The sequence below is a fragment of the Talaromyces rugulosus genome, chromosome I (genome assembly GCF_013368755.1).
Source record: "Talaromyces rugulosus chromosome I, complete sequence".
Lineage (NCBI taxonomy): Eukaryota > Fungi > Ascomycota > Eurotiomycetes > Eurotiales > Trichocomaceae > Talaromyces > Talaromyces rugulosus.
Window position 1 is genome coordinate 2,029,512 of NC_049561.1, and position 27,833 is coordinate 2,057,344.

The 27,833-nt window shown below is 46.8% G+C and overlaps 13 protein-coding genes across 13 annotated transcripts; 4 read left to right on the top strand and 9 right to left on the bottom strand.

Moving 5' to 3' along the window:
* Positions 1–600: 600 nt before the first annotated feature.
* TRUGW13939_00680 (uncharacterized protein) lies at positions 601–1,781 on the bottom strand (the record flags this gene model as incomplete). Its single annotated transcript, XM_035483887.1, has 3 exons — positions 601–1,033; positions 1,099–1,231; positions 1,298–1,781. The coding sequence occupies 3 exons, from the start codon at positions 1,779–1,781 to the stop codon at positions 601–603; spliced, it is 1,050 nt and encodes a 349-aa protein (XP_035339780.1).
* A 569-nt stretch (positions 1,782–2,350) lies between these two features.
* Positions 2,351–3,696, bottom strand: TRUGW13939_00681 (uncharacterized protein; the record flags this gene model as incomplete). The annotated part of the gene is made up of 5 exons (XM_035483888.1): positions 2,351–2,574; positions 2,627–3,003; positions 3,066–3,162; positions 3,214–3,516; positions 3,591–3,696. The coding sequence occupies 5 exons, from the start codon at positions 3,694–3,696 to the stop codon at positions 2,351–2,353; spliced, it is 1,107 nt and encodes a 368-aa protein (XP_035339781.1).
* A 333-nt stretch (positions 3,697–4,029) lies between these two features.
* TRUGW13939_00682 (uncharacterized protein) lies at positions 4,030–6,334 on the bottom strand (the record flags this gene model as incomplete). Its single annotated transcript, XM_035483889.1, has 5 exons — positions 4,030–4,569; positions 4,633–5,530; positions 5,582–5,711; positions 5,766–6,020; positions 6,082–6,334. The coding sequence occupies 5 exons, from the start codon at positions 6,332–6,334 to the stop codon at positions 4,030–4,032; spliced, it is 2,076 nt and encodes a 691-aa protein (XP_035339782.1).
* Positions 6,335–6,608: 274 nt separating this feature from the next.
* Positions 6,609–7,572, top strand: TRUGW13939_00683 (uncharacterized protein; the record flags this gene model as incomplete). Its single annotated transcript, XM_035483890.1, has 3 exons — positions 6,609–7,056; positions 7,115–7,233; positions 7,312–7,572. The coding sequence occupies 3 exons, from the start codon at positions 6,609–6,611 to the stop codon at positions 7,570–7,572; spliced, it is 828 nt and encodes a 275-aa protein (XP_035339783.1).
* A 911-nt stretch (positions 7,573–8,483) lies between these two features.
* Positions 8,484–8,896, bottom strand: TRUGW13939_00684 (uncharacterized protein; the record flags this gene model as incomplete). The annotated part of the gene is made up of 2 exons (XM_035483891.1): positions 8,484–8,774; positions 8,831–8,896. 2 exons carry the CDS (start codon positions 8,894–8,896, stop codon positions 8,484–8,486), a joined length of 357 nt encoding a protein of 118 aa, XP_035339784.1.
* A 437-nt stretch (positions 8,897–9,333) lies between these two features.
* TRUGW13939_00685 (uncharacterized protein) lies at positions 9,334–11,253 on the bottom strand (the record flags this gene model as incomplete). Its single annotated transcript, XM_035483892.1, has 3 exons — positions 9,334–9,389; positions 9,711–10,545; positions 10,597–11,253. The coding sequence occupies 3 exons, from the start codon at positions 11,251–11,253 to the stop codon at positions 9,334–9,336; spliced, it is 1,548 nt and encodes a 515-aa protein (XP_035339785.1).
* Positions 11,254–12,429: 1,176 nt separating this feature from the next.
* Positions 12,430–13,794, top strand: TRUGW13939_00686 (uncharacterized protein; the record flags this gene model as incomplete). The annotated part of the gene is made up of 1 exon (XM_035483893.1): positions 12,430–13,794. One exon carries the CDS (start codon positions 12,430–12,432, stop codon positions 13,792–13,794), a length of 1,365 nt encoding a protein of 454 aa, XP_035339786.1.
* Positions 13,795–14,386: 592 nt separating this feature from the next.
* On the top strand, positions 14,387–15,310 carry TRUGW13939_00687 (uncharacterized protein; the record flags this gene model as incomplete). Its single annotated transcript, XM_035483894.1, has 1 exon — positions 14,387–15,310. One exon carries the CDS (start codon positions 14,387–14,389, stop codon positions 15,308–15,310), a length of 924 nt encoding a protein of 307 aa, XP_035339787.1.
* Positions 15,311–15,504: 194 nt separating this feature from the next.
* Positions 15,505–17,082, bottom strand: TRUGW13939_00688 (uncharacterized protein; the record flags this gene model as incomplete). The annotated part of the gene is made up of 1 exon (XM_035483895.1): positions 15,505–17,082. The coding sequence occupies one exon, from the start codon at positions 17,080–17,082 to the stop codon at positions 15,505–15,507; it is 1,578 nt and encodes a 525-aa protein (XP_035339788.1).
* A 581-nt stretch (positions 17,083–17,663) lies between these two features.
* On the bottom strand, positions 17,664–20,450 carry TRUGW13939_00689 (uncharacterized protein; the record flags this gene model as incomplete). The annotated part of the gene is made up of 3 exons (XM_035483896.1): positions 17,664–17,792; positions 17,849–20,234; positions 20,299–20,450. 3 exons carry the CDS (start codon positions 20,448–20,450, stop codon positions 17,664–17,666), a joined length of 2,667 nt encoding a protein of 888 aa, XP_035339789.1.
* An 823-nt stretch (positions 20,451–21,273) lies between these two features.
* Positions 21,274–23,151, bottom strand: TRUGW13939_00690 (uncharacterized protein; the record flags this gene model as incomplete). Its single annotated transcript, XM_035483897.1, has 5 exons — positions 21,274–21,697; positions 21,749–22,176; positions 22,230–22,680; positions 22,741–22,972; positions 23,037–23,151. 5 exons carry the CDS (start codon positions 23,149–23,151, stop codon positions 21,274–21,276), a joined length of 1,650 nt encoding a protein of 549 aa, XP_035339790.1.
* A 1,936-nt stretch (positions 23,152–25,087) lies between these two features.
* TRUGW13939_00691 (uncharacterized protein) lies at positions 25,088–26,572 on the top strand (the record flags this gene model as incomplete). Its single annotated transcript, XM_035483898.1, has 3 exons — positions 25,088–25,429; positions 25,485–26,239; positions 26,296–26,572. The coding sequence occupies 3 exons, from the start codon at positions 25,088–25,090 to the stop codon at positions 26,570–26,572; spliced, it is 1,374 nt and encodes a 457-aa protein (XP_035339791.1).
* An 80-nt stretch (positions 26,573–26,652) lies between these two features.
* TRUGW13939_00692 (uncharacterized protein) lies at positions 26,653–27,518 on the bottom strand (the record flags this gene model as incomplete). Its single annotated transcript, XM_035483899.1, has 3 exons — positions 26,653–26,948; positions 27,024–27,128; positions 27,191–27,518. The coding sequence occupies 3 exons, from the start codon at positions 27,516–27,518 to the stop codon at positions 26,653–26,655; spliced, it is 729 nt and encodes a 242-aa protein (XP_035339792.1).
* Positions 27,519–27,833: the final 315 nt, after the last annotated feature.

The following is a 27,833-nucleotide window of genomic DNA, read 5'->3' on the forward strand; positions in this document are numbered from 1 at the left end:
TGCTCCATGTAATGTAATGTAAGTGATCCCGCTGATCAGGAATAACATATAATACTCTAAAGACTTATATGGCTAGGTACCAGTTGCTCTGCGCTCTAGACTAGACCGATTCATGGCGCTAACAGCAATGGTTGCAGATCCAAACAAGCACCCAGCAACTAGAAAAGGCAGCCCAATCCAAGCACTCCCCCACTCCAAGCCCGCTCGAAACGAGGCAGCAAGCAAAGGCCCGGCTACTATGGACCCCATTGTCTCAAAGACACTGATTGTAGTATACATCATATTGAAATGACGCTTGTCGATAATAGAGGCCAGTAAACTGCGAATTAAAGGCGGGTATCCATAGCCTAGCGCAAAGAACCCTAAGCCAACATACATTAAACCTTGTGTTTCAGATAGCCCGATCGTAAAAGAACCAAAAGTGGACATGAATACGCTAATACGTGCCAGCCACAAGTTTCGACTCTGCGTTGATAATGATGTTTTGCGAGCAAGGGTTTGGCTAGCAACTGGAAGGATGACCGTAAGGAGCATAAGAGTGGAAAATGCTTGAAAAGATAGTAAAAGACCGGCCTACAGTAAACAGTCAGCACTGATGATTCACAATATCAATATAATATAAGGAATGGTTGCCTGGGCCCATGACCACCCGTATCGCTTTGTAATATACTGAAGTAGAATGTCTTGTGCCAAACGACCCAAAGTCGTGACCAGGAATGTAAGAAGCAGTATCGTAACCAAAATATTGCCTCGCGCAAACCACATGGTTGCGGTGCCTATGGCCATGAGCTGCTCGCGAGCCGTCATTGGTGACTCGATTTTATTGGGTAATGTTGTATCGGAATGCTGCTGGCGTTGCTTCTCAGCAAAAGTCCTGGGGAGAACGATAGCCAGGACGGTTGCTAGCCAAAGACATCCCAGACCACAGAACATGGGGAGCCAAGTGTTGATGTTTATGAGGAGGTACACCAAAGGACTAGCAAGTAATTGGCTTCCAATAAGTGTAGCAGTAATATAAAAGAATATAATCGACCTACGGAGGTCAGCTATTGTGCCATTATTAAAATTTCTCTTCTTGTTAAAACTTCTCAGGTGTACCTTTGTTTTTCGCTTACAACACTGCTTAAAATCGCAAAGGTTATGGCATTAAAGACAGGCGCACCACCCCCAATAAAGCCAAAAGCAGACGAAAACCATATCATACGGGGAGAGAAGAAATTTGGTAGTAAGCCTAGAGTTTTAGGTTAGCTATAGATAAAATCCTGAAACAACAAGACAAAATATTGATGTGACGCACAAACAAGGACATTAAAGGTACTGGTCAGCGCGCCGCCCAACACTGACAATCCAAGAACAAACTCTCGCCCATACTTATCTGCCATAAGGCCATACGGTAGAGCAGTGAGTAATCCTGGTATAATATCGAACGTGGCTTGCCACCCACGAATAAGCGATAGTTCCGACTGGACGGTCTTGTCCTTGCATCGTGGATCATTGGCAGTAGGAATGTCAGGCAGAATAGTGCCGCGACAAATGATCTCCTCCAGTACCTGGCTAAGTGGGATTGTGATAAGATAAAGGCCAAACTCCATGAGGATATTAAGTAGGAAGCAGGTAATCATCATGCCGAGCGGACGAAGCGCCGACGATTTCCAACGAGAACTATGGGCGTTATCGTAGTCATCTGAATCGCTTCTAATTAAAGGACTTTGCTCATTTCCGATAGAATCAATGCTATGCCTGAGGTCAAGCGGTTCGTGGTTGTCCTCATCTTGCGCCATTTTTGCCTAATTTGGACGCCCGCAGCGCGGAAACTCTATCTGAGTGGTTTGAAGGAAAACCGTTTTTTTTTTAACCCTTTTTCTCTCGCTTTTTAGTTCCAGAAATTTGAAACAGTTGGGTAGCTAGACATTATAATATGCGGGGGTTATGCATTAGTGAGATTACTCCTGCTGCATGAAACAGGCAAAGATACCACGTACTAGCTGATGGATCACATGTGCAGCTGACAGATGACCGGGGTCATAGCACTTATGGTCATATTAATATTACGTTGCAATTATAGGAGCAGTTTAATGCAAACACTACAAACAAACATTTGAAATTGAGACATCTAATGTTAAGGCCTGAGAATCTGAACCGGAATGTTTCACGATGGCGAACCCTAACCCTAAAAAATAACCCTAAGCGGGCGCTGCTGGACAGCCTGTCGTTCGCAGCTATGTATGTTGCACTCCTTTACAAATTAATATATCTACATGCAATTATCAAATACACTCAGCTTGAACCGTTAGTGATAAATATGTACAGATATTTGGAACACTCGGAATGTTGCCCTGTTTGTCTTCCTCTAGTACCTATAGCAAAGTAGCCCTCTCTCTGTACTCATAGCCTCACGAACAGCAATATCCTTTGTAAACCCACCGTACATAAGCACATCATTGAAGCTTGCTGGACCTGTTGAGTTGAACATGTGTTGTCCGGAGTATTCGAATAATCTCTCTCGGGGATTTTCTTGCTGCCATCTCCACCACATCCGATCCAAGTTTACGTGGTGTAAAAAGAACAGGGGATCTTGAGATGTTAATATTGTAAAGAAAATAAGAATCAAAAAGGCGGTACTCACCATTTGCAGCGGTCATAGCCTTGAAATCTCCGTTGATAGAAGTGTGGAGTGTATTATGCAGATCCCTCTCAACCCTTAATAAAAAGTCTGAGTAGTTTTCCTGTCGTAGGATCTCTCCAAGATTCTCAGGACTAAATTTCTTCCCAGAAAGACGACCTTTGATATCGCCGTCTCGAAAGCCTCTTGACAAGCAATGTACAACATGTGTGTGGTTATATCTAGCTGGTCGTAGACCCGAGAATGGCCCGTCGGTTACACAGCGACCTTCGCCAACAGTCTCTGGACCATTCGGGTCTCCGTCACCACCGAAGCCAGTTGTGCTATCCCATATAGATGAGTTGGTGAGATCCATCCAATCGAGAGACCAGTCCCAGTATCTAGCATCGGTTAGTTTACGCTACAGCTTTGTATTAATATCGAGTAGCTAATGGATACGTACGGCATGAGTCCCCGATAGCCACAGCGGCGATGTAATATGGTCTCAATAACCGATAATATGTGTCTGTGCCACGGCAAGAAACATGCTGATCGATGGCCTGTACTGTATTCAGCTGACGGACGCTTTAATGTTCCCAACAAGAACTTACACCAAGACCCGATTCCTGAATGCAGTGCCGCAATATCGTCATAAATCGTGCTGTTTGACTCCCAAAAAGATGGGGTTTTACTTATACATTGTATTGCATCGATAAACTCATGCTGTTCTTTCGGACTGAGAGCTCTCCATTCTCGACGAACGCGCGGCTGGGTACAAACGGTCTTCCCAGCAGCGCGCTGTGCGAGCTCGGCGAATACCACGAAAAAAATCACGCAAAATATTATTATCGCAGATGCATATAAATAGTACGGAAAGTTTGAAGATTGCAAACGAGCCCAGGTGCTAAAATAATCTGTTAGGAGAAGCGTTTGAAAATGGTTGGATGAGGAGGGAAGAAAGACTCTAGCTCTTCAACACATTGCTGACCTTGTGTGTTCATCGACGCTGTTACTTTGGCTTTCAGGATCTTTGATATGGCTTTCATCAAAGTCTTTGCTTTGGTTTTCGGAATCTGGACTTTGGAGAACGGCATATTTTGGCTCGGATCGCGGCGATAGTAATTTCATGGTTTAGCCCTAGTCACTACGATAAACTGCCGTTTATGTTGTTACTATTTAGTGCTTTGCTGTATACATTATCACTGGAGGCGCTTTCTATTTTCTTGATTAGGCTCTCAAAGAATTCGCCCAGAATATTGCTTCATAGGAAAATTGGCGCTTTTCTGCGCCTAGGAAAGGCGCCGGGTTTCTGCAGATTGGCGCCAACTTGCATTGGCGCATGCTGTTGCATCGGCGCCTAATGGCCTCCACGATTATTATCTTTTTTCCCAAATTATGGAATGTGACAAATAAAAATTGATTTGGTTTCATTTTGTCTTTGTCGCGGTTATGTTCAATCCTTCAGGCGCGCCTAGCGATGCTTCCTCCAGACAAGAACCGTTTAGAAACATGGCATTTGCGGCTGCAATCCATGTTGTCGCAGGGTCGATATAATTCTCAGCCGTGAAAAATAGACGACAGTCAGCCGGATCATACAAAAACTGGAGCGGCGTCGAGTCATCTCCTGGTTCATAGGCGTTACGGATATTGATGCCGCTTTGCTCGTATGTATCAAGGCGGAGTGGAAATTTCTCCGGTGGAAGAGGCGCAAGTTCCTCAAACATTTGTATTTCCGTAGATGAGAGGATTGGAGAACCCGATGCCAGAGCTGTGAGGGCTATATCACGCGCCCGCTCAACGTACTCACTGATGGTCTCCAAATCCCAGTATTGGGCTCCCCTAACACCTCCAACGGTCTGCATCGGCCCGTAACGAGGCCTTCCCCCAAAGACGATACTTCTCACGCCTTGTGCTTTGAGAAGATTGGCTACAATGGAGCACGTAGATGCACATTTGCCGTCCGTCAGCTGTCAAGACAAATGAGCCAGGGCTTGGTCATAAAGGTGTTGTTCTGGAACCGGCCTCCTTACCAAGATAATGTTTTCTGCACTAAACAGTTGCTTCTCTGGAAACAATGTAATACCGCCGTAGCCATTGATGGGATCATTGGCGGTAGAGCCGATATTCAAATCAAAGACGCCGTATAAACTAGACATTTGATCACTAAGGAGTTCGTGTGGACCGTAAACGTCCTTCCAAGAGCCAATCTTGCCCGTCCCATTAACGTGTACCGCAAGTGGCCCGACAAATGGGAGATCCAGCGAGGCATTTTCTGTCTTGTATGTCTCTGAGAAAATCCGGCCCATGAAGTCGATGAGTTCTGTCGCGCGGAATCTAGTTGCTGAATAAATCGGCTTGTTCGGGAATAAAACCCGAAAAAGATTGAACCCTGTTGCAACATTTCCGCCAAGATTACTTGACATGTCCAGTATGAGCCTCTTCTTACCGTCTGCTGCAGCTTGTGTCACAAACTGAGCCACGACTGCGGCGAAGTCGGCAGCCTTTTGGCCAACACGAAAGTTGGGTACCTGAAGGACTGCAATATCTTCACAGCTGGTATTATCCAAATAATAACCACGGACACTATCATGTTGCTCGCGAATGATCGGTTCTGGATACTCTGAAGTGCCACTTGGGGGAGCCTCAAACTGTGAAGAGATGCCGTAGGTACCTTCAAAAGATCCAAAGGCGGGAACCGTGTGTAGAGGTGGTAAACATGCAGCTTTGAATAGCGAGTCTCCATCAGAGAAGTTCATGGGACCGTTTGAACTTGGCCAAGACGCCGTAGTCTCAATATTAAGTGATGTTCCATTAGCAAATCGAAGACGATGCGAAGCCCCGGGCCATAAACCTAGTAAGGATGTCCATGTTCCACCGGAGTATTTGCCGGAGAAGTTTGCTGAGGGAGACACAAACAAATGATTATATCTACTATGGTGTTAGTATGTTCCTGGTTTCAACACTCGAGAAAACACCAACCGAGCATCTGGATCTTGGTATCCAAGCCTGATGGCATAACTGGCCTCTAAAAAGTATGGAGCGTCGACTTCGTTGATGTCTATAACTGGTGAAATTTGAGTGAAACCATCCAGCTTCAGCTTAGCATCATCTTTGCCGATTGTCAATATAAAGCGCACAATTTTATACAGACAACAATACTTACGAAAAGTATAGATGTTTGGAAGCTCTAATCCATCTTCAGAGATAGAGACGAGAGGTAATTCATGCTCAAAGTGCATAATGCGCTGGGAACAGAGCGATAATGCAAGGTGACCATCGTTAGCCTTAGAGATTGATCTACTTAAATCCCAGTCGAAGTCAAACTGGGATGTATAAACCCCTTTTTTAACTTTTTTCTTAATATTCTGAATCTGATCAAGAAGATTAATACGTGGCGAGAGATAGCTACTCGGAGCATCTGGAAGTTGAAACTATTTAGCCTATATACCCTTACTAGAAGCTATTATACGCCAACTTACGTTTTAATACGTTAATGGTTGAGTGAAATTGGAGATACTTTCCATATTCCTCTAAAAACTGCAAGGCTAATGGTGGATGGAAAGGCATTGATTGTAAACAGTCATATGCTGTACTTCCCGCAATGCCCGCAAAGGTGCCAGTGCCTCCTTGAGCGACCCATGACTGGTATGAAGACGAAATGTTTGCGCATGACGTATCTCTCGCAGATATTTTTGCTGTCACTGCCAATATGAGAATCGCGAACCCTAGCATAACGACGGCTCGCAGTGTTTGATAGAACAGAAAGAACTAAACAACCATGCCTTCATTGCTGTGCTACATTTACGAGCGCGTCTTCACTCCTACCGACGCTATTACCAATGGATTGCCACTATAAGAGGTCTGGCGCAGTTTTTGGCCGGCATTTCATACACGAGGCGCAGGTGCAACAAGAGGCGCCTAACGCATTAGCATAGGCGCACTACACCACATTGGCGCTTAAACATGGCGTTTGCCCACACGTTTATTATAGTTCCCATTATACAAAATGGAACAGCTCAGCTTAGACCTGGCAAAAATATTTACGACAAAGATGGAAAATTATAGAGATGACCGCAGCTCAACCGCGAAGGACTCGGACACCGAGTCCATCTCGTTGGAGAAGGATGGCCTTTTGGGTACAGCTCCGAGGTCAAGCAAATTGAAGATTTTTTCCTCTCGCGTGTATCCTCTTTTGATCGCTATTATGGCCATTGGCAATGTGGTAATTGGTGTTCTTCTCGTCCTTCAATTTCAAAGTAGCCACCAAAAGGCAACGCCTCATCACCACGAGAAAAAGCCAACTCCAGTTCCAATTGGGGGGCTTCCTCACGTTGAATCGCATCCAGACTGGCTACCTCCAGAAGATTGGCGCACAGAGGTATTCCGTCTCCATCAAATCTATGGAGAGGAGCCGGTTGGCACCGCTAAAGAGGCATGGCTATCTCTGATCCCGAGTAAGGAATTTCTTCAATATTCAAATTCACCTTGATGTACTTACTATTTTTTTTTTAGAGGGTAAAGGATTCATTGTCGTTAAAAATGACACTGAGCTCCCTAACATGCCCGGCCTTCGCCATCCGGAGCAAGAGCAACATGCATGTGTGGCAATATTCCATCAATTGCACTGCCTGGTATGTATCTTTAGAAAATACTAATTATCCCCTGAAGATATTCCAATATGCAGTCTAACATAATGTTTTTTCAAACAGTACATCACCTACGCCGCGTATTGGAACGCCCGTGCTGGGAATTTTGATGAAATTCCGCCGGAGCACCTCATCCACTGCTGGGATTATCTCAGACAAAGTATACAGTGTGCTGGCGATACATCCTTGGAATGGGTTCATGAGCTAGATGATCCTCCGAATCAGACGTCTGGGTGGGGGTTCCAGCATACTTGCAAGAACTTTGATGCCATCTTCGAGTGGACTGAGGCCCACAGGTTCACTGAAAAGATACAAATCGATTAACCAGTGTCTTGTTAATTATTATATATAAATAACGTGTTATATAGTGGTTTTGATTGTGCTTCTTTAACATTGAAGTATTGCATATATTTGCCTCCCCTGTATCAATTCCTGAGAGCACTGCTTGGGTTTACCCATCAATCACTTACACATGTATCATCCAGTGCTCTATGTATCTCTCGCTCTCTTTTGGCTGCATAAATTAAACGTATTGTGGGGCATACTAAAGTTCAAAAAGTGGAATAGACTCGTCCTTGTAATCATAAATCTCGTGCCTTTAAAGGGTTTGTATAAACTACCAAGCAAAATCCACGCAGTTTGAAAAGACATGCTGGTTTCCCACTACCTACTATAATACAGCAATTAAACCATGGTCTAAATGTATTAGTCAGTCTTCATGCTTGCTCGTCATTGATTAGATAATTACGTACAGGGAGACTTGAAACTGAATTCACCTTGAAACCCCTCTTCGATCTCGCTACCAAGTCGCTCCTAGAGTACTCTGATACATGTAGATGTCAAGTTAGTAATATGTGCATTTTTGTATGGTATTTTTTTCGTGACATAGTACATTGCTGGAGTCTAATACTAGGAGGCCGTATGATTTAGGCTGAATTCTGTTTGGCTATAGAGAAACATTAAATGTACTAGTAATACTCTACTAATATCCCCTCAAATTAGGTAGCAGGACAGAGGTAGAATCAATCGAAGAATGTTTAAAGAGGAGGTCAGTTTCGAAATCTGCTACTCATGATTCTGGATGAATAGAGAGAATTATATCCATTTTCATTAAAATCTGCAGGCATATCTCATGAATACGGTGACATTGACCATCATAAACTCGTCCTCCTACTAAATAGCTACAAAGAACCGCAGCAGGGCTCCTTGAAAAGCTACATCCGACATCATTATGCCTATTCAGCACCGATAAAGTAGTCCTCAACGCCCTTGTCACGCTTATCAGCGCCGATGAAGTAGTCTTCCACGCCCTTGTCACGTTTGTCGGCGCCAATGAAATAGTCCTCCACGCCCTTGTCACGCTTGTCGGCGCCAATGAAATAGTCCTCGACGCCCTTGTCACGTTTGTCGGCACCAATGAAGTAGTCTTCCACGCCCTTGTTGCGCTTGTCCGCACCGATGAAGTAGTCTTCTACACCGTTGCCACGCTTGTCAGCGCCGATGAAGTAGTCCTCAACGGCTTTTACCTATAAGGGCACTATAAGTTATGTATTTCAACGTCAGGTGTCCAGTTCAGACTTACCGGGGTTGGGGCTGCAGGAGCTCCAACAGCAAGGACTGCGACGATGAAAGGGATAGTGAACTTCATGTTTGATAAGATCGTGTTTTCTTGGTTTTCCAGAAGAGTATGGTTTAATTGCAAGGCTAGGAGCAATACTGCCGCGTCTTCCGTAGTTATATCTCACGAATGTTACCATGATACACACCATACTTTGTCATTCTGTTGTATTAGGCGCCTCCCAGTGCCCATCGGAGTCGCCTAACTATCCTAGCCGCGCCTCGAAAGGCGCTACTACAGACCTAGTCTCCTAGAATTTCTATCATGAGCAGAAAAGGCGCCGCTGTCTCGTCGAGCGATAGTGAGGCGCCTCAGTGTGTTGTTATGGCGCCTCGCCTCGCGCCTCGCCTAGGGCTACATCTAGAATCAAGAATGTGCCTTATGACCGTGAACATAATTTAGTCGCCTAGATAGGTATGCTAGAGCCTGCTTGTGGTAAGTCACATGTAGTGCGGTCAGAATGGGCACTAGTCCGAGATGTTGTGTTTGGGAACAGCGCGTAAAGCGCCCGGGAAAAGAACACCTATTGGGAGACTTGAGCTAAATTTGCGATTATTTCTGAGAGAGATACATGTTAATCGATTTAGTATATCTGGGGCGCTGTTCGTATGTATGGTGGTTTGTGCGGACTGTCGTCTCGCCAGCTCTTTCATTTATTCATATTTTCCTTTAGTTTTAGTTTACTTTTATAGCAAGCAAGTCACGTATCATTCATTTCATACAAACAGAATGTTCAAATTGGCTCTTTTGTGAATCTCCCTCCAGTCACATGGGATATTACAATGGTCAGAGCTGTGCTTATCCGTCTCCCTCCAACACTCTTCTACCCCATGTATGAACTCACGGAGACTACCCAGGTTGGCATCAAGCTGTGACATATGCACGACGGCATTTTGAAATACATCTCGTTGAGAGCCAGTTGCAAGACTCGCACTGGTGCTATACGCCCATGCCAAATACCTTGGGCTCGTCGTTGAAGGGAGCATCTCCCATGCGAGTATTGCACGGCTGATGTTCTGATGAATCTCGGGAACTCCAGTCAGGGCCCCAGAAACAACCGTGTTTAGATGAATTAGCACGGCATAACCAAATATAAAAGTCTGGATAAGATGATGGGGCGAAGTTTTGTCGGGCGGTTCGCCATGAGATTGTTGCGGCAGGCTTATGCTGTTAGATAGCCTTTCCATTTCTCGTTCCACGATTCTCTCAATCTTGTCTGCCTGGCTTGCTAGTTCGCGTATGCTGAGGTTTCCTTGTGCCAATTGTTCCCCTTTCTTTATTTCCAGCGCGCTGACATCCATGATGGCGGTCATGATCCACGTCTCGCAGCCGGTAATATCTTTGAAAACCGAGGAGAATTCGTCATCTGCAAGAAGTTTCCGGTGGGTATCGGGGGCACAGGGTATCTTCTTTTCTACTGCACTACACAGTACATCATTCCAAACGAATTTGGCAGCGAAAAAAACTGCAGCTTCAAGTTCCATGGGAGAGGGTTGTGACATGCCCACACGGGGGGACATATCGGGCGTTGGAGGCAGTGCATTTGATGCTGTCAGTGAGGCAGCGGAATTTCGGCGCTGGCCTACCAAGTTTGTGTATAACAAATATCCATTCTCAATGAAAAATTGTCCCACACGTCTAAGGTATGACTGACAGCTTCGCATGTTCTTGCCGAGTGCCTAGCGAATACGTGTTAGCCCCATCCAAAAAAATAAATATTCCAATCCCACCTCTAAAAGAGCAATATGAATACCGCATATAACTACCCACCCATGTATAGTGGGCAGTGTTGAGTCCAGGCCATCGAAACCTCTGATGGCCATTTCTCGATATTTATGGTAGTTCCTGAGGGCTAGTTCCCGGGCATTGGTGTTATTAGACTCACTCAAATACAGATAATATGCGCTCATGCTCAGGGACGTGTTGTAAAAAGTAGGAGAGCGAAGCATCAAATATAGTAGCCAGCTCTTTTGCAAGGCCAAAGGTGCCCGATTCAAGGTATACTGTCGGGAGAAACTGTCCTCCATAAAGTTTATGAGCAAACGGATGTCAGTCTCAGATGTATAAATTCCCAGGTGACTTGATATTGTCGGAGATAGGAAGCCCATTAATGCCATGTCTAAATTGTCATTATGTGTCGGAGATAGGGGGGTTGTCAAATTATCAAGCGTTTCGTGACTGATTCTGTCAGACCAGAAGTCATCCATAAAAATGGACGAGCCCGGGGGTGCCAGCGCTGGTTGAGATTCACCAACTGAGTCAAAAGCGGTGACATCTTGCGACTGCGGGAAAGTCAAGAGGATATCAGTCTGTGTAGTCGGAATAGAGCCGGGGCATATATCATTTGCGGATCTGACAGTAATATCCCCAATTGAGGATGTTGACATTGTGCGGGATCTCCTAGACTGAATTCGAAGTTTTTTGGCTTCTTCTTTCTCTTTATCTCCTCTGTCTTTCCAATCCGGTTTTGGGCCGTACCCATGGCATAGGATTCCACGCCCATCACACTTGGAGCATGGCGGACCATCCTCACTGCATTTCTTCCTTCGGAGTCGGCAAGTCCAACATCCTCGTTTACTGCGCTGCGATGTTGACATCTCCAGCTAACACTGAGATTGTGTTACTAAGATTGTGCCTTGGGAAGTACGTGCAACAAAAGGGGGATAAGTAGGACAACGGGCACGAGCGTGTTTGAGATTGGTGGCCTAGACAACTCTAGCAGCAACCCAAACCACGAAGAGAGGAACTACGGCATGCAGACGATGCGTGGAGCGACTCGAGGGGTACTCCTATAGCTTGTGATAAATGTCGCCATCTTTGTGATGCATCCAATGCAGCCAGCCACCATACGAGTTGTACATCGAATACATCAACATGGCCAATGTTTCGAGATCTCCACCACCATCGCTATTCCCCGCTGGTGTCGTTACTGGCTGTCCATGTCACCCGAGGTTTTCTTCACCGCGCTAGTCTGTGCGCGACATATCATATTCATAGGCATATACTAGTTTAGCAGTTTACCTTTTCTCCACACGAGATCTAATCGAATCGAATCTGACCAATACACGCCAATCTTTGGTCGAAGTATGTGGAGGTCAGGGCTGGGCGTCGAAAAGCCTATAATCAGTGTAAGGCCTTTACAGATTTTTAAACTCACCACAAATAATTCTTATAACCACGCACCAGTTAGGCTACGGCATAGGGACTAGGGCTCTGTTAGGGGGTTAGCTTTCGTTATTGTTAGGGCCGGTTAGGGTTACCTAGGATTGGGCTTCCGGCGGCTTCAGGTAGTGGCAATAATTTGGCGGTAGTATTTCTTCACCGTGCACTGAACCAACACGGCACGTTCCGTCCCGTAGCGCTGTAGATCCTTCTCTTCTACTGACTGCTTCGGAGAGGGGGATGTCGCCCGAGTCAGTATCGTTGTTGATCCTTGTTCCCGCCGTGACTACTCCGTACTATGTCTTGTTCTTGCCTAGAACTCTCGTATGGGTCAGGTCACTTCAATTTGACTCCGTTTGAGAACGACTTTCAGTACCTTTCACTGCACCCAAGAGACAATCATGACCATCCTTCCCAGCTCTACTTTACAACAACACTTGATCCAGAATGGCAGCAGGCTGCCTGGAGCTCCTCCCAAGTTGACACACTGGCTACAGAATTTTATCAGAGCCGTGGACAATAGAAAATATCTTCTTTCTGCTATTAACCCCGCTGTCCAAGCTCTCAAAGACCTCATCGAAAGCAAAGCCGACCTCCGTATGTTGGCTTCTGCCATGTTCGACGAAGTCCCGAACAAGAACCCTTACCAGAATTCAATTGAACCAAATCACGTTCGAGGCTATCAGCACATGCTTGAGCTATTTAATGTTATCGTCGCGGAGATTGCACCAACATGGGGCATGGCTGAAGACGGCCTGGGACTTATTGGACTCCCATTCCAAGCCATTTTGGACTGGCCCATGGGCACACCAAGTGGGCATGCATTCTTTTTGAGAGAAGATGTAAACAAGATATTCAAAGTCATACTAGACACCTGGAGAGACCGGGTTCTAAAGACAAGCACGTCCAAATGCGTCGTCACAACCGACGATGGCGGCTGGTTGTGCAAGGACTCACTGGCAGCTTTTGAGAAAGACGCCAATCTGGATATCCACCGATGGTACAGATTTCAAGACCTATTTGAATGTGATCCTGAAGCGGATCCGGTGCACTGGGGGTTTCAATCATGGGACGATTTTTTCGTTAGGCAGTTTAAGGATATTGATCATCTACGCCCTACTGCCTATCCAGATAGACCGGAGTGGGTAGTGAATGCGTTCGAGTCTCAGCCAATCATAATTAAGTCGAATATCAAAGAATATGACAGATTCTGGGTCAAGGGTCAGAATTACTCTGTCGCTGAGATGCTGGATCATCACGAATTCACGGACGAATTCGTCGGCGGCACGGTGTATCAATCTCTACTAAGGGTAACATCATACCATCGCTGGACTTCTCCAGTGTCGGGCCATGTTGTTTATGCCAAAGTTATCCCTGGAACTTATTTTTCAGAGCGCCAAACCAATGGGCTTTTCAGCGACCCAGTTGGTCCACCTGAATATAATCAAGTCTACTTGAGTCAAGTGGCTACGCGTGCTCTGATCTTTATCAGAGCACCAGACCCGGTAGGTTTAATCTGTGTTCTTGCTATTGGGATCGCAGATGTATCAACTTGTGAAATTGCCAGCAAGTTTGCCACAGGCTGGCCACAGTCTGTAAGAAAAGGTGAGGAGATTGGAATGTTCCATTACGGAGGCTCCAGCAGTTGCCTTCTTTTCCGAAAGGGAGTGAGTCTTGCTTGGGTCGATGGGGCGATTCCTGGTAATCGGGAGGGCAATCTTCCGGTTCGCAGTGCGTTGGCTCTCGCTTATGCAACAGAACAATAATGCCAGATACTACTTTCAATAAGTATTCCTACTTAGTGTAAATAGGCAAAGAGTAGTCTGCTTGGCCAGCGGGGTTGATTTTGTTTCTGTTTTTATTAACCTTGTTCTGACGCACATTTTTCGTTTTATTCTCCTAAAATTACACAACAGCTTTCCTAGTGGGCCTCATAGGTGGCCCCCCTCACAGAAGTGTGCTGCAGAACGCTAGAGATTCACGATAGTCGGCCGAGTGTAATGGTGGCTTGCGCGTCCAGACATACACATTTGGAAGTAAGTAACGTAAAGTTTATTTTAGCATGCTTGGAGTGAGAGTTTTGATTTGCGGTTCAACTGGGCCCGTTGTTGATCTATCCGGTTTACCCATGCAGGTCGGGTTAATGCATCTAGAACAGCGACTGGTGGGCTCAACTGAGGGGAAGCTTAGGTTACCACAGCATGTGGGGAGGGACTTTGAGCTTGCTGTCTAGGTTTTCGGGGTTTTTGGAGGTCCCCAGGGAAATCGGTCAGGGTCAGGGCCAGTTTGACCTTGATTACAGTGATAATAGTTATATTTTGCAAACTGATCAATTCGCCTCACCCACCAGTTGAAAAAATGCCGTCCCCGGCCAAAATCCATACAGTTGAATCCAGTTATTCCGACCTCTACCAAGAGGCAGTGATTACCGCCTACAGTGACCCTGCTGAAGTATGGGAAAAAGTGCTGGGCGAGACATTGTCCTTCAATGGCGGTCTATTCGATGAGGCAGAACTCGCTGCCGGACCCAAGCCCGGGCCTGTTGGAGATTCTGAATTTCGGGGCATTAATCGACAGCTGGAGCTTGCCGGACTGCTCTCGCCAGACAGCAGGCCGGAGATCCGTCGAATCTTGGATCTTGGTTGCGGCTGGGGCGTCCTTACTCAATACCTGGCAAAGGTCTTCCCCGAATGCCAGCGTATTGACGCAGCAAATATCAGTCAACAACAGTTGGACTATTGTGCTGAAAAGCTGCCACTGGAACTTCGTGACAGAGTCAATTTATATTCTTGCAATGTGCAGGATGTTGATCGGCTTCCCGACCCAGACGTCCCATACGACTTTATCTTTATACGAGGCGTATGGTTTCACTGCCTGCCTTCTGTTTTCGAGGCCTCGGTAACTCGCGTTGCACAGAGGCTTCGCTCCGGCGGAATACTGCTCCTTTCAGATCCGCTTTACAAGGATACCGAAGAGTCTCGCGTACCGGACTCGGAAGATGGATTGGGTACCAGAAATCACAAGACTCCAGAGTACTATACCTCTGTTCTCAAGAAGAATGGTTTACAGATACAGGACTTCCGTGTGCTGCCTTCTAATGCTGAATTCTATCATTGGTTTCAAGTATTGCGTCTCAATATTGAAGCAAATTTTCCGGATTTCCCAAAGGAGGCTCCGGACGAAGTGGTGGATTTACACGGGTTCGCTGATACCTTTGGCCAGAAGTTGATCGATGGGAACGTTTCAATGTACAGCATCGTTGCGCAAAGGCCAGCAGAGTGAGTAAGGTAGCAGTCCTCAAGTTACCACACTGGAATGGGACTTGGACCATGATATGGGCGGACAGGGAATATAGGCCGTTTGCTGTTAGAGCCTAGTATTTATACATTCTATGGAAATACATGTACCGGCCTAGATTATGTGCAATATCACCGTTGTACAGTCTAAACACATATCCTCCGGTAGTAAATTCATATTTACGCAGCTGGCGCCTTCTCCGAACCCACATCAACACTGTAAACACGCGCCTTTTCCTGCACAAGAAAGTCTTCTTGCTCTCTCTTACTCTTCTCCAGATCCAAAAACCACCAAATTCCCAACGCACTAACAAGACTCAACGCAAACAAAAAGTAGAATGGGGCGCTGTTGTTGCTTCCCCCGGGCGTGTCGTCGATGATAGCACTGCTAATCAACGGCCCAATAAGACTAGATGCTTTTCCCACAATATAAAACACGGAAAAGAAGAGATACTCGTGCCCACGCGGGGTCACCGAACTGATCATAATTTGCGCGTAGCTATACCAGGGGCAAAGGAAAAGGCCATAGAAAACCTGGTAGACCCAGATTTCCCAGACATTGTGGAATCCAAACCTGTTGGTCCAGTTGCCAATCATGCCCCAGGCAGTCAATAAAACAAGAAAGAGCATTATTACGTTGAACATGGTCTTGGCGCTCAAGTTGAGCCTTTTCTGAAGTAACCAGAATGTGCCGATGCCTGTGGCTTGAGAGACTATGTTCACTATGAGCAGGTATGTGAGTGTCAAGGTGTTGTAGCTGACGACTTGATTTTGAAGCGTTGAGATCACTGTGACGGTCGTGTTGAGCGAGTCCCCCAGAAAAAAATATCCCACAAGGAAAATCAAGCTCTGCTTTAGCCTCCACATTTGTGTGACAGCTTCATAGAGCTGCCAAATTCCGGTGGTGACGATATTCTTGCCCGGTGGGATCTGTAATCCAGGACGAGTCTTTTCGAGAACGAACCAAGGAATTGAAAGGACTACCCAGTAAGCCGAGGCAAACGTGATGAGCACAGATAACCCCCAGTTGTTATTTTCCGTGCTATCGTCAACCTTGACGCCAAACATGATCCCCACAATGATGGCCAGAATGAAAATCTCCACGACGGATTGCAGCCAAAATGCAACATTGCTCAGTCTAGCACGCTCCATCTCATCTCGTCGATCCAGCTCTCGCTGAGATATCTCTCCGTTTGCGTAGGCTGCTTGGGAATCCCTGAGATGCTGCGTGTTTCTAGCAAGCGATGGGAACGCCGCAACCCAATAAGCTGTGGTGACTTGATATGTGATCAGTCCCATCATGTACAGTCCAGCACCAATTTTCCATTTCTCAGCAGTATGGACACCTATCCACCCAAATCCGATTCCGTAGGCAATAATAGACCAGACCAGGAGGATCCACCGTCGGCCAGTGCCAAAGTCAGCATAAGCGCCAATGACCAGGAATAGGACAGCCTGTATTGCAAAGGATACGCCATTGCAAAGCAGAACAATGCTGTTGACATCGCGCTCGCGGCCAGCAAAGTGCAAGAACTGCGAGTCACCGGCGGCTTGGGCCAGTAGACTCTGAAAAGCCGTCGGCGCAAAGTTGAATGGGCCAACGCCGTTGCAACCAACATAGTACAAATACCACGACCAAATCTCCCATTTGGTTGTCGGAGGTGCTTCGATCTGTTGTAATACAGGGATCACAACTTGTCGTTTTTCCTCTTGGGCCGGCAATGGCTCGGTGGTTTCTTGCTTCTCGTCGCTGCCCATCTTGTTCGCGTCGTGTCCGAGGACTAAACGGGCGGATAGAAAAATCGGAATAGAACTCCAAGATGATTTAATGTTTTTTTTTGGACAATCCTCCTTGTGTTAATAGGATATAGAGACGGCGAAACTAGCGCAATGTTTCCAGATATCAGAAGCTGCCAGCGCTGCTGGTGCTAAACCCGCAAGTCGCTTAGCTAGAAATGCGAAGATGACAAAAGATAAACTCGCTAAATAAGACAAATCATGCACGTCAATTAACTTCCCAGAACAGAAAGTACTAGGATTATATATGCTGCATGCGGTAAGCAGCTTTGACCTATTGCATAGCGTACACATGTATTACCCCGCCGCGATCGAGCGAATCAGATTTCAAATGTTGGCTTGCATCACATTCATATGTTGATAATTGTGACTCGTTTATATGCATAGATGGATCAAATATAATATTATGCAGCCTTTTATGCCCCACTCCATAATAATGCTTTGCTATGTAACTATTAACGCAACCCGGAAATATACGTGGTAATATTATACAAGATCTTCATCCTCCGGTAATTTACTCAAATAAGAAAAGTAGAGATGAATTATAGCTTCTGCTCGAGCAGAAAGCCGTTGGTCTTCAGCCACTGTTCAACATCTGCATGATCACGCTGGACCCAGTTGCTCTTGGACTGGATAGAATCCAAGCTCTGGCTGACGGCTCGGTCGAATCCCTAGGAAACATTAGCAAAAGAAAGAAGAAACAATATAAGCATAAGGTTTAACTTACCCGGGTGTCCTTGGAGGCAAAGAAAGCCTCCACATCCTTGAACTGCGCCTCAGTGCTAAACGCTGCAGAGGTGAGCTGGACGATCGTGCCGAGCATCGACAGTGCAGGCGGGAATCGCTCCACCAGTGTGTCCCAGTTCTGGTTCAGCCACTTCCATCGTTCTTGCACACCGGTAGCGTGAGCGCGCAGTCCAGCAAGTGGCATGTATACATCTTGGCTTCTGACTTCGCCGTTCAGCGCCAAATCCAAAGTCCTTTGCACCAACTTAATGTCCTCGGCCGCGCCGAGGCTTCGGAGGGCCGTGTTCTTCTCATCCGAGGTGGAGCCGTTGCGGTATCGGTCTAGAATAATGTTGTATTCCTTTTCACCACCGTTTTTCAAGACAATGTTGTAAACACTTCCGCGAATGTTAGGGTGAATGACGCTGTGGTCGCCTTCGGCAGAGCGCTTGAACATGTCTTGCGCGGCCGCTACCACTGTCGGATCGCCGGCTGATCCAGCACTGCCAAAGAGCAAGGTTTTGAATTGTTGCAAGACATGGCCGTCTTGCTCGGAGAACTCCCATCCAATCTGGTGAGCCTTCTCACTGACCAATCCACGCTGGAAGGCCTTGACCGAATCGCTGATCTTCTTATCCTCAAACAGCCAGGCCGCGCGGATGCTTCCAATACGTGTGAGCATTTCGTTCCACACAATGTATTCCGACTCGGTGTTGAAGCCCTTGAGGAGGGACAGCAACCCAGAAGTGCTTTGATAGCCAGCTGCCGTCAGAGCGCCCGAGTCGGCAACCATGCCAGCACGGTCCTCGACAGTCAGGAGTCCCTGCTTGGCAGCTTGTCCAAGCTTTTCCAGTCGCTCAGGGGTGTAAGATGTCCGGTACAACCCAGAGTGGTCTGCGTTCAGTTTGAAAAAATCGAGGTCGGGAATCTTGAATTCGCCTTCACGTTTATCCAAGACAAGGTCTTCGGACACCCCTTCTTTCGTTCTGAGACCTAAGAACACGGGAAAGATCGTCTGATCTTCCTCCGGCTTGACGTCACCGGTGCGGAGGAAACGGTTTTGCTGGATCTTCAATGTTCCAGCGCTGGCATTCTCGGTAACCTGAACGACCGGGTATCCGACGTTCTTGGTCCAGATATCCATAACCTGCTCAACGGGCTTGCCACTGGCATTGGCCAAGGCAGCCCAGAGGTCACCAGTCTGGGTGTTACCGTAGGCGTGCTTTTTGATATAGTCCCGAACGCCCTGGAGGAATTTTTCCTCGCCCATGTACTTGGAAATCATACGAAGGACAGAGGAGCCTTTCATATAGGAGATGGCGTCGAAAATTTGGTTGATCTCGTCTGCACGTTTTACAGGCACCTCGATGGGGTGACTGCTGCGCAACGAATCAAGCGAGAGAGCACTCTGCAAGCTATCAATGACGTAGCTTTGCCAGACTTTCCACTCGGGGTAGAAGACATTGCACGAGTACCATGACATCCAGGTAGCGAATCCCTCGTTGAGCCAGAGACCATCCCAGAAGTCCATGGTGACCAGGTTACCGAACCATTGATGGGCCAGCTCATGCTGAACCGTCTCGGCAACACGTTGCTTCATGGAAGCTCCACTGGTTTTCTCGTCCAGAAGGACATCAACAACTCGGTATGTGATCAAACCCCAGTTCTCCATAGCACCGGCACTGAAGTCAGGGATAGCAACCATGTCCATCTTAGGCAATGGGTATTCATTATCAAAAGCCTTTTCATAGAAAGCAAGAGTCTTTGCGGCCAAATCCAACGAGAAGCGGCCATGTTCAATGTCCTGGTCCATAGTAGCGTACACACGAATTGGAACGCGGAAGTCGTTCGTCTCGATATGCTTCAGTTCACCAACAATGAAAGCCAAGAGATAGGTAGACATGACGGGGCTCTTGTTGAACCTAACGGCCTTTCTCTTTCCGCCGGTGATTTTCGAGTCAATCTCTGTCTCAGACGCAACATCCATATTGCTCAGGCATGTCATGTGCTTGTCGGCAACCAACGTCACGGTGAATTGCGCTTTCAAAGCCGGTTCATCGAAGCAAGGGAAGGCGCGGCGAGCATCCGTCGGCTCCATCTGCGAAGAAGCAATATACCCAGTGCCACCGTCGGCTGTCTTGAACGACGAGCGGTAGAATCCAGCCATGTTGTCATTCAGAATTCCAGTAAATGTTTGCTTCAATTGGGCCTTGGAACCAGCCGGGATGGTGGTGGGGAATTGAAGCGTGGTCACCTGGTTATCGCTGTCGTAGGACGCAGTAGGGTTGGACGCAACGGCGACTCCATCGACCGAGATCACGCTGCTGTGGATGTCGATTTCGTTCGTGTTCAATGCAATTGAGGTTGTGTCCTCATTGACAGCAAGACTAAACGAATTGAGCGTTAGTAACAACGACAATCTTCTATGGAAAGTGAGCGGGGAAGGCATACTCCACGACGACCGTGCCTTCGTAGGTGAATTTTTCAAAGTCGGGCTCCAGAGTGAGGTCGTAATGCAATGGCTTGACATTAGTCGGTAGAACCTCGCGGTTGGGAATGACGGTCGAGCCCGAAGGCTGGTCAGGATTCCTGGCGTGGCACATTCTGCGATAGGAGCAATGTCTCTTGGAGAATTGGGCTAGCGGGGAGGCAGTGGTGATGACCTGGCGAGGACGTGTGGCAATTGAAACTGTAGAATAGGGAGAGGATGTAGAGGAGACGAGAGATGAGATGCTTTTCCGAGCGACAAGAGACGAATAGTATGGACGAGCAGCGAGAGCACAACGTCTAGTTAGCAGCCTTGCATTTCGTGGAGAGTGGTGTGCAGAGCGCCAAACTCGCGGCAGGGCAGGGATGGACCGATGCATTCGGCCAGACCGCAGATAAGCGCACAATGCACGAACGATGGAAGAGGGGGAGAAGGATTACCCCGCCAAGCGAACTCTGAGAGGGTCTGGCGATGAGGACTGAGTGACGGTGAGCGCTGCAAATGGTGGTTTTTTGCCAACTGCGGAATCAGAGTCCGATTGCCCAATGGCAGCGCTGGATAGGCGGGCGGTGAGGAAAGCCACGTGACGCCTTAGTTTCTGCGGCTTTTGCCGCTTGCGTGTTTTTCTTTTTCTCTTCTTCTTCTTCTTCTCATGATAAAAATATTATCATTTGCAGACTGCATCTCAACCCATGTGTTCATGCCATCCACTCGGTGCACCACGCCGATGCGCACTGCCAGACGGTCCTCCAGCAAGTTTGAGGGGTCCATTCGCCCTTTACAGGACCGATGGGTGGACTACCATAGAAGTCTGGGACATTGCTATTTAGCGATATTTTGATTTACTGATATTTGAATACAATCTATTATTTACTTTCATTATCTATCCTATTCATATTACTCTATCCAGACACTGCATCGACTTGAAAAAAAAAAGCTCATTCTCCGTCAACATCCACAACCTGTTCTCTGTGGACAAGCGCTTTCTCCGGTACACGCGCAAACACATCGCGAGACCATCCGTCCGAGCTGACAACCGTCTCCTTGACAAGCGTGTACTTGTACGCGCGGGGGATGAGAATGGCCCAGAAGACGTAGTAGATGGCGCCAAAGGCAAACACGCCTATCGCCACCACGCAGTGCAGGTAGTACGGCAGCGTCTCGTAGACGCTCTCGCCGGCATCCGGCGGGATATACGGCGCGACGGTGAGGTAGATGTTGGACAGGAAGAAGAAAAATGTCACCGGTAGCGTTGCACGAATAGCCGGAGAGTACGATGGGAATTTGGATCGGTTGAGGTAGATGTAGATCAGGCCGCCGGAGACGAACACGTTGATGATCGAGAGCGGGTATGAGATGAGGCTACTTCGAGTCAGAAAGAAGAAGGGGGAAAAGCACGGGGATTCAACTTACTTGAGCAGAAAGCTGTACGCATCACCAGGCGGAGGCGCCAGCATGACAATGACCGAGACAATATAGTGCTCGAAAAGACCGGCGGCCGGAGCATTGAACGGCTTGTTGCTGGCCCATAGTTTCGACAGAGGCAGTACTCCCTCGCGACCCAGCTCCTGCACAATGCGGCCCTGCGAGAACATGACAGACAAGACATTGCCAAACGCCGACAGTGCGACAAAGACCGACATGACTCGCTCGGCGCGTTCGCCAAACATGTTTCGGAAGAAGGTCGCGGCGAGAATCTGGCCGGACGACAGGATCTCGTCCTTGGGGACGGCGGCGAAATAGGCAATGTTCACCAGGATGTAGAAGATTCCCACGGAAACGACTGCCAGGGGAGCTGCAATCTTAAGCGTCCGGGCAGGATTCCGTGTTTCACTCAGGGCCTAGCAGTCTGTCAGATTTGTCCCGCATCTTTCTCTCTAGGTCGAAAACTCACATAGTTGGCATTCGAATAGCCAATAAACGACCAAATGACATTATACAGAGCCGTCACAATACCATATCCACTGGCTCGCGTACCCTCAAATGCGTTCGTGAAATTATGCGGCTTATCCACCTTCAAATGCCCTCCCAGCGCAGCCCAACCACTGACGATGATAATCAAGATAATCACCAGCTTCACAATACCCAAGAAATTTTGCAACCGCAAACCCCATTTTACGGCCGTTGAATGGATGATCAGCGCAGCCGTGATGCACGCCAGCCCAACACCGCGCTGATTCCATCGACTGACCTCGACCTGCGCAGCGTTGAGGATGTACTCGCCAAAGATGACGCTGTTGCCAGCGGCCCAGCCGAGCAGCGACGCGTAGGCGGCGAACATGGCTGTGGCGAAGAACTTGGGCGATTTGTAGACGTATTCGAGGTAGTTTTTTTCTCCGCCATTTCTATATTTCCATCAGATCCAGCCATTTTATACTCACAAGAGAGAAAAGAAAGAGACATACCGAGGAATAGCCGTTCCCCATTCAAGGTACACCGCAGTGCCCGCCAGCGCAATCAAAAGGCCAATAACCCATATGAACAGGGCCAACCCAACACTGCCCGTCAACGACAAGATCGAACTCGGCGTCGCAAAGATTCCCGTGCCGATGATTCGATTGAAAATCAGGGCGAGCGCGCTGACCACGCCAATCTGCCGGCGGCTGTCGGGTGTAGTGTTGTAGACGTTTCCGTCATCTGTTATTATATTAGCCTTTTTTTTTTTTTTTCTTTTTTTTCGAACTTGAAAAGGAGGACGTACAGAGTTGAGAAATGGCATCAGCCTTTTTGGGACCGTTGGTAGCTATAGTTTCAGCTCCAGCCTCGGAATCGCCGTGAGGCTGGACTATAGGGTCGAGGGACTTGGACGAGGTCATTGTGAGTACTCAACCACAAAAAAACACAACACAAACAACACTCTCAGGACAGAGAGGTTAACAGAAGCAAGTCCAAGACATATAAACAAAACCCCTTTTCTAGAAAGAAGCGGATCAAGACGGTTATAGGCGGGGGTTCTTAGTGAAAAAAAAATACAGTAAAAAAAATGATGCTATCGCGCCGAAACTGATGTAATCAATACCAATGCAACAGTGTCAGTGTGGAAGGCTTGGAAGCAGGTGAAACCTACCTTCTATGCTGGTCAGCCGCAAGACTAGGCTCGGACCATGGTCAGATGCAGCATTATAATATCGCCTAGAAATTGCGCGATCTATACATGAGTTTTTTTCTCGTTTTCCTATACAAGCACCAATCACGGCTTCCGCGCCACCGCAAGCGGGCGAGTCTGGGCTCCTGATGACACACGGAAACTGAGCACGCCATTTTGGTGAGATTTTATCATATATTCTTACTGCAGCCAATATTGCTGAGACATGGCCACGTGATGTGTAGAATAATATCATCTGATTTTTACACAAGAGGTACTGCTACTTATAGCATTTCAACCCAAAGTTCTTTTACTCTTTTGCCACCGATAAAGCATGCTGTTATTTTTTTTAGATAGCTCTTAGTCAGCAGAAATATCGTTCAGCTAGTATTATATAGATAGTTTTTCCATATGATAGGCTAGGCCATACTTGAGTAAGTCAATGTTGTCACAGGAATATGAAAAGGACTAAGCACAATTAAGTTATGCGGCTTAAAATAGGAATATCAAGTGTCTGTCTTTGTTGTAAAACATTCTATACTAGTATATTTAGTGTAATCCTTATTTCCAGTAATTACTTTAGCAATAATCATCCTATCATATTTAATTATAATACCTCCGACAGGATTTTCCTACGGTTTTGTTAAATCTTAAAGGAGATTTTTAGAGACAAAATGACCAGTTCCTCTTCTTTATTAAATCTATTTAACTAGTCAGAATATTGTATAAATAGATTGTTTACTCCTTCCGATCATGGATACATAGTCTTAGCTGTTATAGCTGAATATTAAAACCGCGATTTCTATGCTAATATGAGGTGGGTATGAAGATCATTGACTATTTAGTGATCAATCCCGCTTACACATCGGCAAACCGTGCCGAGTGTAAAGCGAATTATGTAGCTAACACATGCAGTCTATCAAACATCAATAGAGGAAATTAATTACTTCTCCTGGTCTTCCAACACACACGCACCTACTCAGAACGGAAACTATTTGACAGGTTTAAAGGCTGACTAGCATGTCCGAGGTCTCTACGCCGGTTAGTGGTTCAAGAGTTTTGCGCCGCAGAGGTGGACGCAAGCGCAGAGCATGCGATTCATGTTCCCAGAAAAAGGTACTTTCAGGCTAAATCTCCCCGCATTTTTATTGTGTCTTTCTTGTTTATTAGTCTATAGATACAGTGTGATGCAGGCTTTCCGCAATGTAATTGGTGCACGCACCGTCGCCTCGCCTGTACTTATAATGGGATGAAACGACGAATGCAGGCAATGTATGACGACTTTCTACTATGCCCGCCTTCCTTTCATCAACTTTAATTGACAGTCAATTGACTTCAACCAGAAGTCAGGCTAGCCTACCTTTTCTTGACAAAATACCATCTGCCGACATTGGTTAGTATAATCTGATTACAAATGAACAGTGCTGGAGGCTGGTGGTTCTTACATCTGTCTAGTTTCCAATTCAGCCCCAGTCCATCATCTCGGGTCACTCAGATCTTCAGCGTTTCATGGAAGCAGCGTTGCATATTTCAATAGCATTCACCTGCTTTCTGACGAAGGACGCCGGTGGATTGAGCGCCAAGTGGGGGAGAAAGTCAGTCACGAAAAGCTGTATGCCCTTGAGCTTCCATGGATGAACCCAAGTCGACTAAACGAGGACACCACCATGTCATCATTCGACTATGCTCCAGATCTGCCCAGTCGGAAAATCGTTCACATGTACGTTGTCCGGTATACCTCGTCGTTTCAAAGCCTTGTCTTCCCTGTCATTGGTGGATCACTTTTTGCGAACACGCTGGATCTTGCATACGGGCCTCGTCATGCTTTTGGTCATGCTAGTGCCAAGGCTTGTGTTTATTCCTTTCTCTCGTTTGTGACTTTATTTGGTTTCGACGATGTCGTACATGGAGCTGCGGGTTGGAGTTCCTATGCTTCCGCATCCCAGATATTGATACCTCACATTATTCAAGAGACGACTGTCGACGGTGTTCAATCACTTCTCATGCTTGTAAGTTCAAAGAAAGGATAGAATACTAGAGATCTAGAATAATAACAGAACCCAGGCCCTATTTCAATACTTTTTAGGCCATCTTCAGCAAGCTACAGCCTCTATATCGATTGTCACCCGTCTTCTCTACATACTTGGCGCCCACAGGCTTCCAACTGATGAAAATCCGGCTGTCTATATGTCTTCATACAATAAAGGCACATTAAAGTGTCATTTGCGGGACCTTTTCTGGCTCTGCTATTCGTTGGACAAGGATATTTGTCTAAGGACAGGACAACCTCCGTGTATCGATGACTCGGAATGCAATCTTTCACTACCAGCCGATTACGTGCAGCTACAAAACTCTAATATACAACAAGAAAGCATAATACCCGATGATTATACGCAGCCTCTCTTCCCGTGGGATCTTCGACTTTCAATTATAAAGTCGGAAGCGTACCGTACGCTTTACTCGGCCAATGCACGGCTGAAAACAAACTCGGAGATTATTTCAGGGATTCGTCATCTTGATGCAGCGCTGGAGCAGTGGAGGCTGTCTCTCCAGCCGGATATTCGTCCGATTTTATGTGTCTCTGGAGAAATGGCATTAAAAACAAGCCCTAACACCCAGGAAGCGATTCTGCGACTCGCATACTATCACTGTGTGATAATAATTCACCAAGCAAGTGGTAGGTGCAAACTATCAAGAGCCGAGCCGGGAAATGTATTTGAGGGGATTAGTTCCAGTATCAGCCTTTCCATTGCTGCCAGTCGGTCGTCGCTCTCTCTCATTCAAAGTGCGCTTCCTATGCTGAAGGGTGAATGTTTCTGGTGAGCCTTTATCTATACAAAACATTGCCTTTTCTTTAACTGACATTTAAAACTAGGGTTGTACTATTTTATGCTTTGACTGCGATTCTGACAATCTTCTGCGATATCGTCAAAGATCCCCTTCAAATAAGCAGCAACACTAACGTGAAACTTCTCTATGATGTCCCCACCTTGATGTGCAAGATTCCAATTCGCTATCTGACCCCAGTCGAAATAATGCACTTGAAGTTTCTTGACGGGTTTACGACGGAGCTTGCACGGCTTGGGAGATGTGCCATCTCCAAGGCTCAGGAAGAGTTACATGTACCGAGAGAAGAGCCAATTGCCGGTTAATAAACTCGTTTCCAAGTTGGCGAGCTGTGTTAATTATCTATCATTCCAAAAGAATTTTCGACAAAAGCCGACCCAACCCCCTATATCACACAATTCCTGACACCGGATTCGACAAGTAACTTGCAGTACTGATAGTGCAGCCAAACAACAGGCGATGGAAACATCGATTTGGTTGTGTTTTCCACGCCGTTAAAGAATATGTTCTTTAACCTGAACTCTGCCACTCCTCGCTCCACGTCCAAGTTGACCGTGATTTCGGAAAGATTGTCTATGTCCCGGGGAGCCTCTGGATTCTTTGTTGGGGATATCCCGCCACGCATGATGATGGATGTAGCTGTCTTTTTGAGGACCACGAAATGGTCTGTCACGACGGTTCCTGTTGTAAATTAATTGGTCAGACTGGAATGGACCTGATGGGTTTATTGGGCCAGCTGGCTATCGCCCAACTCACCTTCCTCGTATTTGCTATTCAATAGTTCGATTTTATTCCAGAGCATGTCTCTATTTGTTTCTGTTTTCAAAACCCAGTTCAAAATTTTACGCTGTACTGCGTATCCTGTAGTATCGGCCGCTGTCAGGCCATCCAGAATCATCGCAACGCACAGAGGAAGCACTCACCAAAACCTCCCCACACACCAGCACAAAACCTCTCAGTTAGCAATGATCCATTTTTCAATGCATCATCCACTAGCTCTGCCTCTATGTCCGAGAGAGCCACCTTCCGTACACACGTATCATTCAAGGAAGGATGTTGTCCCGGGTTGAATTTGTGAAAATAATGGCTCTGAAACAGGGGGTCGTTTTCGGGCTCGAATGGTTCAAAGTAGCAATTTCGTGAGCAAAGCTTCCAAGCCCCAGTAACTCCCAGTAATGCTGTCGTAGAGAAGCCGCATGCTGTCCACACTCGGCCTGCTCTGAGGCGTTTGAACGTCTTCAACGGCAGCATTGTAGGTTGCTGAACAAATACATTTTCAAGCCAATGCAGGTGTAATCAGTAACGAAAATTAGCCAGTTTTAAAATTGAGTCACCATGAATTAGAGCTGAAAGATCAATAAAACTTCAATATTGCCCGCTTAATAAGCGCAATAGACGTCAGTCTTCGGATGTATACGGTGGGGATGATGAGGGTCTCGATCTATAATCGTATCCCGCTGAGTCATCGGAGAACAAACAATACTCAGTTTCACTAAAACTACCCAAAAGCATTTGACTCGTTTTTGATTCTATGGTGGAGAATGTCTGGTGTTGCATAGTTGAATA